The sequence below is a fragment of the Sarcophilus harrisii genome, chromosome X, assembly GCF_902635505.1.
Source record: "Sarcophilus harrisii chromosome X, mSarHar1.11, whole genome shotgun sequence".
Classification (NCBI taxonomy): Eukaryota; Metazoa; Chordata; class Mammalia; order Dasyuromorphia; family Dasyuridae; genus Sarcophilus; species Sarcophilus harrisii.
In genome coordinates this window covers 82,361,443-82,374,168 of record NC_045432.1, presented here as the reverse complement: position 1 = coordinate 82,374,168, position 12,726 = coordinate 82,361,443, and the positions used below count along the sequence as shown (strand labels likewise).

The window sequence follows — 12,726 nt, the reverse complement described above, 5'->3', positions numbered from 1 at the left end:
GCGGAATAAAGTTAGATAAAAGCACAATCTAATAGTGCAAGTAAAACATTAATAATACAACAAATGAATAAAAAACAATTTAAAAAATCATTGGCGTTTCCTAGAGAACATATGAGGGGAGGGGGAGGGGGTTACTTTGGAAGATTTATAGCGTCTTACCTCCATGGCCCGAGCATCCCACAGAAATTCCGCACAAGAGGGGCAGGGAGAGCCGGGCGGGGGAGACTAGAAATCATTGTGACGGGCTGGCCTGGGCTTGTGGGTAATCCCTCAGGTAGGGGGCCCTGGGTGAGCGAGAGCCTCAGAAGGAGCCAGTTCTCAGACTGAGCTGGCGGCCCTCTGGCAAATGGGGCAGAAAAAGCTGGGCTGGGGCACGCCCGGACAAAGACGGGCCGGCAGAGGCCGCGCCGCTGGGAGGAGAGGCTCGCGCCTGGCCGGCCAGTGCCCGGGAGGCCTTTAGACGCCGCTGCCGAGGTGGCCTCTCCGGCCCTCCTCCCCTTCCCGGGCCTTGCCTCCCTTCCTGCCCTTCTTTCTCTCTCTCTCTGCCTCACTGCTTTCTTCCTCAGCCTGCTTATGAGGGGGGGCTTATTATACCTCAGTCACCCCTTGCACTGCCCCACTTTTCCTCTTGTGCATTACCACCTAAGGGCCTGAGGGACGTGGAGGGCAGGGGGTATGTTTTATGTTTTGCTTACTAGTGCCCGTTTTGCTTGGCTTGTGTTTACGGCGAGGGTTTTGGCTGCTGGAGCTGTTGTTTTATGGAGTGCTGTGTGACATGAGGTTTTGGGTTTTGGGAGGTAGATGGGGAGGGATGGGCAAGTGAGGGGTTGTAGAGATGGGGAGATTGGAGCGGGTTGAGTTTTGGAGGTTGGGTGGGGTTTGGTGGGTTTGTGCCTGTAGCGTGGCATGGAGTGTGTAGTGGGGTGTTTTCTGTAGAGCTGAGTGAGAGGGGTATGAGGCGTTGGGGTTTGGTGAGTTTTTGCTTGAAGTTTTTATGGAGTGTAGGCGGGGTTTTGGAAAGTTTGAAATGGGGTTTTGCGTAAGCGGGAGTTTTGGTGGTTGGGAGTGGCGCAATTTTTGGTGTTTGCAAGTGAGATGGTGTTTTTAGGGAGGGAAATTGTGTGCGGGGTGGTGGTGTTTTAGGTTGGGAGGGAATTTTGGGAGTGAAATGCTTTTGCCATGCAGGTTTCTCAAATTTGGAGGGAGGAAAGCGCTGGGAGACTTTTAGGTGAAGGGTTGGGATACTTTTGGTGATTTTCTAGAGTTATGGGGTGATTTGCTTGGGAGAGGGAGAGGTGAATGGATGCAGAGTTGCTCGGGGTTTTTGACGGGGTAGTGGGTGTTTTGACGGTACCCATTAGGCTTAAGTAACAGGAATTATTTGACAAGAAATAAATAGTTATGAAGTTTGTTTGTTGGGGTTTGTTTATGCTTGCCTTCGCTGGAGATTTTCTTTGCTTACTACGTAGCTTGGGTTCTAATAGGGGGCATATCGTTTTATGCTGCTTTTGGAGGGTTTTGGTTGAGTTTTGCTTTTAGTTTTGCCTTTTAGTTTTGCTTAGGTTTTCTCGGAGTTTTGTTTTCCTTCTTGCTTTGTAGTTAGTTTTTGGGAGGATGCTGCTTTTTTTGTTTGTGTAGGGGTTGTTGCCTGTGTTTTTCTATTTTGCTTTTACTGACGTAGGTTTTTAGTTTGGTGGGAAAGTTGCTTGGGATTTCAAGTGGGATGTTTCTTTATAGATAAGGTATTGAAGTAGTGGGTAGGAGTTTTTTAAAGTGGGATAGTGGGAGGGCTTTGCTAGTAGGTTTTGTAGCGGGTTAGTGTTGTTGTGTTAGAAGATTTGCTTTCTATAGGGAGGGGTATTGAGTGACTTTTGGATGAGTTCTTTCAAGTTTTGGGTTTTCATATATTTTTGTGAGTTGTTTATGGTTTTATGACTTAGGAGCATGATGTACATGATTTTAAGTTTTGTGTTTCTTTCATTGTTTGTTTGTTTTTCTTGTTTTGTTTCTTGTGTGTGTGTTTCTTGTTTTGTGTTTTGTTTGTTTGTGTTTTTTTTGTTTCTTTGTTTTCTTGTTTTTCTTGTGTTTTGTTTTATTTTATTTTGTTTTATTTTTATTTTATTTTCTGTTTCTTTGTTTTTCTGTGGTGTTTTTCTTGTTTTCTTTTAGGTTTTTCTGTGAGAGTTTCATTTTCTCTTTTCTCGGGATAGTGGCCTGTTCTTTGGCTCTTCCTGGCTAGGAGGGACACACACAGAGACAGAGAGACAGAGAGAGAGATGAGAGACAGAGATGAGAGAGACAGAGACAGAGAGAGTCAGAGACAAAGAAAGAGAGAGAGAGAGTCAGAGACAAAGAGAGACAGACAGACAGAGAGAGACATGAAAGAGACAGAGACAGTACACAGAGAGGGAGAGACGGCTATAAAAATTTTATGATTGGCTGTGTTTTGCATTATGATTAAGAATAAAGCCATGAACTTGGGAAGATTTTGTGCTGGGTATGAGCTTGGGAGTGGTGGTGTTTATGGGGTTTTTGTTTTACTTTGTGTGTTTTGTGTTTTTTTTTTATTTTGTTTTATTTTGTTTTTTGGAGTTTTGCCCTTTCTTTCTGTTCTTTCTGTTTGTTTTTACTTGTTTTGTTTTGTTTTTGTTTGTTTTTGGATGTTTTTGTTTTGGTTTTTTGTTTACATTTCACTGTGTTTAGATTTACTTAGAGTAGGTGTGTTTGCATTTAGTAGGTTGTTGTGTTCTGCTGTTTGTTTTGAGGTTTTGGATGATGTTGGAGTTGCGTTTTTGTGGTTGTGGGTTTCTGCATGGGTGTGGTTTTTTTGCTGTACGGGTTTAGTAGGGATTATGGTTGCATTTAGTGTAGTACATGTTTGCTGTTTGTTTGGTGGGTTTCGGCTTGGTGGTTGCTTTTGGATTTTGTTTCTGGTTTTGCTAAAGAGTGTTTTTTTTGTGGGGTTTTCATGTTTTAGACTTTTCTGTGGGTTGTTTGGTTTGGTGGATTTTCATTGGGGTGGGTGAGATGTGGTTAGTTTTTGGGGTTTGGGCTTGGCTTTTTCTGGTAGGAGAATACTAATTTGGCAGTTTTATTACGGTGTATTTATGGATTTGCTTTTCTATGGTTTTCTGGGCCATGAGTATTATTTTTGTAATATAGCGAGGTAAAATTTTGTTTTGTTGGTTTTGTTTGTATTATTTTGGTGGTAGTTCTTTTGGTTTTTCTTCTTCTTTCTTTTCTTTCTTTCTTTCCTTTCCTTTCTTTCTTTCTTTTTCTTCTTCTTCTTTTTCTTTCTTGTTTCTTTTCTCTACTTTTCTCTTCTTCTTTTTTCATATTCTTCTTCTTTTTCTTTTTCTTTGTTTTTGTGTTTTTGCTTTTTTTGAAAGTTTCTTATTTGGATTTTTGATAAAGTTTTGGGCATGGTTTTGTTTATGTATAGTATTTTTCTTTTTATAATGACTTTAATGAATTTAATTTTGTTTAAATTCTTGTTTTGTGTTTACTTTTTCTTTTCATTTGGTTGCTATTTGTTTTACGTATGTATTTTATGTACTGTTGTACTTTTACTTTTGGTAGGAAATTTTGTTTCTATTTACCCTTGCATTTTGGATTTCTAAATGATGGTTTTTCCTAAAAGTTTCTAATTTGCAGGAATGGTAGTATAGGTGTCTTAATTAAATATGAGTTTTAAATTTAGAATTTCTTGCACAGTGATGGCCAGTGATTTTAAATATATAGAGGTTGGATGAATAGATAGAAAGTTCTATGGTGGAATTGAGTTTCTGTTTTTTATGTATTTATTGATGGGTTTCTAGTGGCTAAGTTTTTGGGAGTTGTAGAGACACTTGTTGAAGTTAAAAGGGTTTCTAAGAGGGTGGTGAAATTGTTGATGTGGTTTCAAGTTTTAATGCATGTGAAATGCAAGAGGGAGGGATTTGGCCGTGTTGGGGAGGTTGGGTTAAGCATTGAGTTGGATTTTGGGCTATTTGTTTAGGTGTTTAGAGGGGTTTCTTCAATGCTTTTTCTTTAGGAATATACTTCAAGGGTTTCGGGGAGGTTATGGAAGGGGGATTTTTCTGCAGTTTTACTTGTGGACGGGTTGCGGTTGGGCAAGAGGTTGCTGCCGTTAAAGTGAGTGTGGTGGGTGAGCATGGGTTTTTGTGGTAGAGTTGTGCATGGGAGGGGTTGTGTTTGCAGTTGTCTCTGCTACTACTAGTGGTGGGAGGTGGTTTTTGTTTTCATTATGAAAGCGGGCGTTTTTTGTTCCAGTTTGTTTTTGTTTTAAAATGGGATGATGGAGAATAGTGATGCTAGAGTTTTGCATAGAGGTGTGTGTTGTATTTGGTAGGAGTATTAAAATTAAAATAGGGATTTGCTTTTGTTGGTTTGCCTTTTGATTGTGCAGGCTTATTTTTTTCTTTTGCTTACGGAAAGGGTTGGGTTGGAGACAGCCAAAGTTGAGGGGCAGAGAAGGGGTAGGGGAGCTGGGTTAGAGAAATAAGGTTTCTGAGGGAGGTGAGATTACGTTTTTGCTTGTATAAGTGTTTGTGTTTGGGATGGGTAATGTTGGCGAGTGAGTTAGTGTTTTAGGTTTTTTGCCTGGGACGGGATGGAAAGTTTTGCAAGATGTAAATTGAGGAGGTGGTTGCTGGGGTTTCATTTGAGCAAAGTGCTGGGAAATGGCAGCGGTGGGATGGAGGCGGGAAGCTGGGATGCCGGGAGGAGGGAGGGCATTTCTGGGGTGTGTGGTGGGCGGGAGCGGCTAACGGGGTGACGGGAAAGCTGGGAGGAGCGATTTCCTGGATTAGAGTGATCCGGTGCCGCAAGGAATGCTGGGCAAAGGCGGATCCTGGGGAGGCCGGGCCAGGCTTGGGGAAGTGATTTGGGCAGGGCTGCGGAGAGAGAAGCTCGAAGCTCCAGGATGCCAGAGGGTTGAGGACTCGGACTGACCCAGCAGCCACGGCTCGGACAGGAAAAGATGGATTTCTGAGCCTGGATGGGCTGAGAGGGAGCGCTCCGGAGCGGTGGCCGCCACCTGTTGGCACCAGAGAGCGAGGGAAAGGGGAGGCCAAGGATCATGCCGAGGTGCCGCAGGTTGGGGCTCCCGAGCCTGAAAACAGTGAGGGTTCGGTTCAACAGAGGGAAGGGTCTGGCGGGGGTGTGAGCAAGTCTTGGCACCATTTTGAAATGCTTCTGAGCCGGTCGGGTGGAGACAGCTCAAGGTGGCCAAGTTGGGGATGGCCCGGGCCTGGAGTTGGGGATCCCCGAGTCTTCGCTTGTTGTATGACCCTGGCCGATTCCCTCATAACCGCTCAGCCTCACCTTCTGGGGGGCTAAGCTCTCGAATACCCGGAGGGCGTCTTATTTTGTCCCAATATGAAACTAAACTTCCAGGGCTCAGCCCAAGGCAGACCCAGCCTGGTAACCTGAGACTTGAGCTTGTTTGCAGCAGTCGTCAAGGGTCAGCTGAGAAGGACAGGGAGCCAGGGTGAGAGGAGGAAGGAGAAGAGTAAGGGGAGGGGGAGGGAGAGAGACAGAGACAGAGAGATGAGACAGACACAGGGAGGCACAGAGACTGATAGAGATGAAAGACACACAGAGACAGATGAGAGAGAGAGATGAAACAGAGAGAGAGAGACAGAGACACACAGAGACAGAGAGAGAGAGATACTGAGAGACACACACAGGGGCAGGGGATTGAACCTTCTGGGTGTGGCGGGTTGCCATATTCCTGTCAGTCACTTGGGAAAGAGCAACAGGCTGGCAGAACCCAAGGCGGCAGCCGGCCAAGATGGCTCGCCGTTGGTCTGCAGCGGGCCCGAGGCCATCGTCCCGGGGGGCGCGCGGTCTGGGGTCCGCTCCCTCGGGAGCTTCGGCCACGGCGCCCGAGGCCCCAGAAAGGCAAGCCCGGCGGCTCCCCGGCGGGAACCGATGATTGGGGCCGTGAGGAAAGAGGCCGGGCCGTTGGGGGCCCTTTGTGTTCCCGTTCGTTAGAAGGGAAACTTCTTGGGAACAGGGACCATCTGACTCTTCTGTCTGGACACCCTGGTCCTGGCACACAATAGGTGCTTAATAAATGCTTCTTTTAGTCAACTCACTGGGAGAGTTCAAGCAGATATCTTGTTCTTCTCCTTGGACCTCAGTATTTTCCTTTGGAAGACAGATCAAAGACTCACTAAGGTTGCCCCACTCGGACTTTCTCCGAATACCGGGACACAATGGGAATCTCGGGCTAGATTTGGGGCCAGATCCTGGGTCTCCTGGACACGTCTAGGGGACTTCCTGTCCCCGGCCCGGCCCAGACACCAACCCTAATCCCGCCAGCCCCTGGAAAGAAAACAAACAAGGCCAAGAGATTTTATTTACTTCAGTATCTTGGTTTACAAAAAACAGGCAGAAAAATCAAGGCCCTTCCAAAAGGGTGGTTGCCTACCCATGGTCCCTCCCCTCAGGCCCAGCATGAGCTGTAATCCCATCCCTCCCCCTGTAGCTACCCTCCTCCCATCAGGCCCAGTCCCAAAGGGCCCCGACTCCAACAAAGCCTCCAGGGCTCTCCCTGCCTTCTCCAGTCTGGGCTATGGCTCCTTCAAACAGACCCACGATGGGACCAAGTCCACATGATCTAAAACCAAAGGCTTCAGCCCCAGCTGCCTCCCGGGTTCCCATTTCCTCTTCATGTCCCCCCTACCCCACCCCCCCATGGGGAAGGGCATCGGGCAAGGGCTGAGGACCAAGGACGTCCGAGCTGGTGGGTTGGGCTGGGCAAACCTGGGCTAGCTACATCCCACGTGCTCCCCAGCTAGGAGGATGAAAAGGAAGGGGCTGTCCCCTACGTGGCAAAGCTCAGCGGCACTCGGACCTGAAGGGCCTCGCAGTCGCCATAGGGTCAAATGTTGACCCTTTCCTCTTGGCATTAAAGTCCCTCCCCCACCCAATTTCTCTCCATGGCCTTAGCCGGTCCCTAATGCGGGCCCTCCCAGACTCTTATCCACATAACGCCTCCTCCAGGAAACCTTCCTCAGACCCAGCTCCCCTCTCCACTGAACTCCTCCCTCCTAGTCTCTCCCCTCTTCCAGGCCCACCCCTTATCCTCCAACCTCCTGCAAGTAAGAGAGAGATGGGAGCGTCTTCCTCAGAAATGGGGGACTGGACGATCTGGGGTCAAGTCTCGGACGCAGGGGAATCCCTGACCGTCGATGCCCACGTGAGCCTTTGCCGGCTTGCGGGGATCGTGGGAGAGAGGAGGTCCGCTATGGGGCACCTCCAGAGAGGTATGTTCTTAAGGAAGGGAGGAGGGTCCCTGAGACACACTGAGCCAGGTCAGTGAAGAAGGAGGACTAGGATTAAGAGAGAAGATGGGAGGAGGTGCCAAGAGGGAGGGGAAAAGGTGATAGTCATCCACAGGGGTTCTGGGACTGTCTGTCACCTTGGGGGGGGGGGCGGGGAATGAGGCTGGTCAGCTTGCAAAAAGGAAGGCTGAGGATGAAAAGCAGTCCTCAGCAGGGACAGTCAAGGGACCGTTGAGGCTCCCAAAAGGACTCTGGAAAACCAGGGAACTAAGTTCCCTCCCACGATGGTGGGAGAGTGGCCTGGCCCGTCCCCGGGGAGGCGATCGTAGGGAGCCTGGCAGCAGGGGGATGCTGGTCCCGGGCCACCCCCGTGCCCCAACAGGGGGGCAAATTGGAATTCCCAGTGGGAACAGAATGTGGGAAGAGACGCGATCGAGCCAAAAGGCCATCCTCCACGGCGGCCCTCTGGAGGCCTTTCGGGCCTGAGGCAGGGGGTTGGGGCAGGGGCGCCACAGGATGGGGCTCATCGCCAAAGACCAGCCGGGGCTCCGGCACCAGAGGGTGAGCATCACCCAGTCTGCGCCCACTCAGGGAGACGTCCGTTAACGAGTGTTACCGGATCTGGGGGTGGGGTCGTGTCGGCTATAATGATATTTCTCTCTGGAGACGACACATCCGAGAGAGGAACAAATGCAAATGAACACCTGGCACATTCACAACTGTTAGAAAACCCCGGTTTTTTTCTTTCTAGTTTTTTATAAAGGAAAAAAAAGTGATCTGGTATATGTGTGTGTGGGTCCCTAAAATTCCCTATTCCCCTGCAAGCTGTTAGGGACAGGGACGGGCCAGAGGAGACCCCCTACCCCCGCACCTAGCGCTGGGAATGGAGGAGTGCTGTCTGAAGGAGGACGGGGATTCGGAGAAGTTTGGGGAGCCGCTGCCAGATCTCTCCCCTTTGCACCCTCTGTGCTAAATCTTGTCCCCCATTTGGGATTTCCTTCCTCTCATTTATCCTCTTTTCACTGTCATCTGTCCCTCCTTTCCTCCTCCCCACATCTGCCACTCTGGGTTTTCTACATGACACAATAAGGCTCCCGAGGGACCTGGGGGCCTCCGGCCCCCCAGCAAGGGGCGTGAGTCCTCAGGCACTTCTTGAGGTCCTTGTTGAGGAGGAAGCAGACAATGGGGTTGACCCCAGCCTGCGTAAAGCTCATCCAGACGGCTGTGGCCAGGTAGCGGTGAGGCACGGCGCAGGCCTTTACAAAAACCCGCCAGTAGCAGGCCACGATGTAGGGAGACCAGAGCAACAGGAACAGGAGGGTGATGGCGTAGAACATTCGGCCCAACTCCTTCTCCCCCCGGAACTCCTCCATGCCAAGGAGGCGCCGGCTGGCCACGTGGCCCCCTCCCCCTCCAGTCACCTGCCGGATGCCCAGCAGGGTGGGAGGCAGGGGGCCCCGGCCGAAGCCGGCTATCCAGTTCGCGGCGGCCTGGCCGGTAGCGCCGGGCCCGTGGAACGTCCAGTTCTGGCTGACCGCTGGGACGGTCTGCACGGGCCGCATCTTGCGGTGGCGGTACTCAAAAAGAAGCAGCTTCCCGTACACAGCGTGGGTGGCGGCCATGAGGGCAGCCAGCATGAGCATGAACCCCAGGGTGTCGTTGGCCTTGAAATAGCGGTGTTCGAAGATGCACTGGTCTTCCTCCCGGATGAACTTGTAGGTGCCCACGTCGAAGACGGGCGGGAAGGCCATGGCCACCGAGAGAGTCCACGCCATGCAGATGACCGCCGCGCTGGTCCAGAGGGTCATGCGCTTGGCGTAGAAGCGGTGGTGAGCCACGGCCATGTAGCGGGTGACGCTGATGCAGAAGAGCATGAAGGCGGCGTGGAAGCAGAAGAGCACGGCCATGAAAGCCACCACCTTGCAGCTGAGCGCGCTGAATGTCCACGCTGAGCCGTGGCGGATGGAGGCCAGCACGAAGGGGAAGCAGACCGCGGCCCGCACGCCGTCGGCCAGACACAGGTCCAGCAGGAAGTAGTAGGGGGCCTTGTGCAAGGCCCGCTCCCTGAGAACCAGCAGGGACAGGAGGGCATTGCCCACCAGGCTGACGCAGATGATGGCCCCCAAGAGAACCAGCTTGACGGAGGTGGAGGCGGCGGCGGCGGCGGCGGCGGCCGTCGTGGGCGGCAGGGGGGACCCGCTGCCACTGATGTCGTCTGGCCCGGTGGCGTTGGGCATCATGTCACTAGGAAGGCTGGTCCGGGGAGGAAGGGGCTGGGGATCAGAGGCTCCTTTGGACTGCCATGGGCCAGGCAGGGTGGGCTCTTCCTGCAGAGAAGATGAGGAGGGGCACGGATGGGGAAGCAGAGGCAGGGAGAGGCAAGGGAGAGACCAGAGAGACAGAGGGAGAGAAGGAGACAGAGACAGGAAGGGAAAGGGGGAGAGAGAGGAGGGGAGAGAGAGAAAAGAGAAAGAGGAAGGGAGGGAAAAACAGAGAAAAGGAGACTGGGAGAGAGGCAGGGACAAGGAAAGAGAGGAAGAGACAGAGGAGGGAGGGTGAAAAAAGGAAGAGAGCAAGAGGAGGGACAGAGGGGGAAAGAAGAGAATGAGTGAGAGAAACAGAAAGGAGAGAGGGCAGGGACAGAGAGAATAGGGAGTGAGGGACACACACCCAGATGGGAGACGTAAGAGAGAGATGGAGAGTTAGGCCCCCCTTCCCACCTCAGCCCCACCCAAAGGCTCTTCATCTTAAGCGTCTTCCAGGGCTCCTTTCTGGGTGGGCTGCTCCGGTGGCTCCGCGCAGGGGCGTCCCGCCGGTCAGGGTTTGCTGGGTGCCGTCCCGCGTGTGCGCCCCGCGTCTCCCCAGCTGTAGCTCGCACTTGTGAGTTTCCCGCGTGTCTCTATGTGGTGTGACCTGCGAGCTGGGGTGATGAACCTTCTAGAAGAGGCCCCCCCCATTCAACAATTTGGAGCCATACCTAACCCCAAGAATCCTCTCTTCTTCCCGCCCCCCCTTCCTGGTCTTCCTGCTCCCTCCTCCTCCTCCCCCCAGCCATGAGCATCTTGGCCCTTGCCAGGCTCCCAGTTCTAACAGCGGCGAAAACTGGACCCCAGACATCCAGCTCCTCAGGTCTCACGCACCCGCGCACACACGCTCACGTATTCTCGCTCACTCGCCTTTAGAAGCCCTATATCATAGCCCAGGGCATCCCCAAGCCCACGCAAATGGTCTCACTGAGCCACCGTCCGAGCAGCGCAGAGGGCGCACCGGCCCAGAGCCGCCTGGGGCCATCGCTCTCACACACGCAATCTGGACACTCACGCGCCCCACAAGATTCCCAAGCCACCCTGGATGCGCACAGGCGTGGAACTAGGAGCTTCCAAAAGAGGGAGGAGCCGGCCGGCCTCCCCCCCCCCCCCCTTCCCGCCCGCCCCCCCCCCCCCCCCCCCCCAGCGCCCGGGCCCCCGGCCCCCCCCCCCCCCCCCATGGTGGCTCCTCCCACACTCAGTGGAGACGGAAAGAGAGCGGGAGGGACACGGAAATGGAGCAGAGCACGGTGGGGGGGGGGGGGGGGGGGGAGGAAAAGGAAGGGGGACGGGGAAGAGGGGGGGCAGCGCATTTAGGGTTAGGGGGCTGCCCAAGCCCCGGGAGTGCCCCCGGCTGGCCTGCCTCCCGCTGTTCGGGTCCCCGACCCGGCCCAACCGCGGAGACCGGGCTCCCGCCCCCTCCAGCGCCAGCGCCCAGACCTCCCTCCTCTGAAACCCGGCCTCACAGACCTGAGCGGCCACATGCGCCCCTGCTCCCGGCCTCAGGTCACGCGGGCGGCCCGGCCTCCGGGCCAGAGGGAGAAGCCGGGCTCCTTCCCCACCCCACTTCCTGCCCACCCACAGGCACCGCGAACAGCCGGGGATAATGAAAAAGAAACGGAATAACACGGGGGCGGGGGCGGGCTGGGGGTGGGGGAAGGGGAGGAGGCGCGGATGACCAACAGTTTCTGCAGGACTCCATGTTGAGGGGGTGGGGGAGACGTGGGTGGCGGACCAGGGACACCGGGGCGGACTCCGAGGAGGGGCCGAGAAGGGGCGAGGGGGAAACAGGTGGCTTGAGAGAGATACAGCGGGGAGCCGGATCCAGATGAGGAAGAGGGCCCCAGATGAGGGGAAGGGAGCAGGGGACGGAGGAGGAGGGCCGAGGGAGCGGGGCCCAGGAAGCTGCAAGGAGGCAGAGGAGGAGCCGGGAAGACGGGCTGGAGGGAGATGGGAGAGAACAAAGAGGCTGGGGGGGGGGGGGCAGAAGGGGGGGGGCTCCGAGACGCTCAGGGAGGCGCTGCTCCACCGAGCAATACGGTAATGAAGCAAAAAGGGAATCAGAAAAAAAATCCACGGGCAGAGGCAGAGAAAGCCATGGCAGGAAAGCTCCAGACCCAAGGACCCGGGAAGGCGGCCAGAGGCAGACGCGGGGCCGGCCCGGGCACGGAAGGACAAAGGAAGCGAGCCCCCAAGTGCGAGGGAGACAGCTTAGAGGGAGCCCCGGGATCTCACCGGACCGCGGGCCGGGGGCAGCGTGAGGGGGACACAACGAGCAAGGGAAAGAGGGGCAACACCTCCTCAGAGAAGGGAGACACACACAGCCAGCCAGACACAGAGGCAGGCAGACAGACACCGAGAGACACAAGACAGACAGAAGAAAGGGGAAGAAAAGAAAGACCTGGACAGGGGAGACACCTGAAGCAGCAGGAGGGGAGGACACAAAAGGCAGGAGGAAGACTGGAGAGAGGAAGAAGTAGAGGAAGGCGCAGGGCAATAGGGAGACAGACAGAGATCCCAGACACAGGAAGGGGAGGCCAAAGCTGTGGAGAGACAAAGAGGCAGAAGGAGAAGACCCCCGAAAGGGAGGAAGACTCCGAGAGGTGGGGAGGCGGTGCTGAAGAGACAGCGCCGCGGCCGCAGTGGAAGGAGACAGGAACCGAGAGCCAGAGGCTGGACAGCTGGGGGGGGGGGGGGGGAACTTGGGAGACCAAGAGAGCTAGGGATAGCTGGGGGGGCGGAAGGGGGCACCAAAGGTAGGACCCGAATAGGAAGGAAGGCCCGAAAGCAAAGGGGATGCAGAGAGGGAGCCGGCAGGAGAGGAGCTGGGCGGGGACAACTGAGAGCAGACGATGGGAGACGGAAACGGGGGGAGCACAGGGGAGGGAGCCGAGCAGGACCGGGCCGGGGCTGCACCAACTGGGGCCAAGAAGGAGTGGGGGGGGGCATCCAGGAGCCGAAAGCCAGCTCCGGGGAATTCTGCTCACCTGGCAGCTCGGAGCTCGGATGCTGGGGCTACGTGTGCGGGCGATGGCGGCGGCCGCGGCTGAATCTCCTGCCTCCTTGTTGTGGTCCCCAGGGGGAAGGGCTCTCAAAGGCCAGCAGCCTCTCCTTCTTCTCCTCCTCCT

General features: G+C 54.2%; 1 protein-coding gene across 3 annotated transcripts; it reads right to left on the bottom strand.

Annotated features, from left to right (window-relative positions):
* Positions 1-7,512: 7,512 nt before the first annotated feature.
* On the bottom strand, positions 7,513-12,726 carry GPR173 (G protein-coupled receptor 173). 3 transcript variants are annotated; one of them, XM_031944308.1, is made up of 3 exons: positions 12,586-12,726; positions 10,013-10,229; positions 7,513-9,619 (listed from the first exon to the last, which is right to left on the bottom strand). In XM_031944308.1, the coding sequence occupies exon 3, from the start codon at positions 9,530-9,532 to the stop codon at positions 8,366-8,368; it is 1,167 nt and encodes a 388-aa protein (XP_031800168.1). In that variant the 5' UTR covers positions 9,533-9,619; positions 10,013-10,229; positions 12,586-12,726; the 3' UTR covers positions 7,513-8,365. The 3 variants fall into 3 exon arrangements, with proteins under 3 accessions (XP_031800168.1, XP_031800167.1, XP_031800169.1); XM_031944307.1 differs by lacking the exon at positions 12,586-12,726 and adding an exon at positions 11,069-12,536; XM_031944309.1 differs by lacking the exon at positions 10,013-10,229.

Excerpts from the sequence above, each read along its gene's own strand:
- GPR173 (XM_031944308.1), bottom strand. The coding sequence starts at position 9,532 with ATGATGCCCAACGCCACCGGGCCAGACGACATCAGTGGCAGCGGGTCC.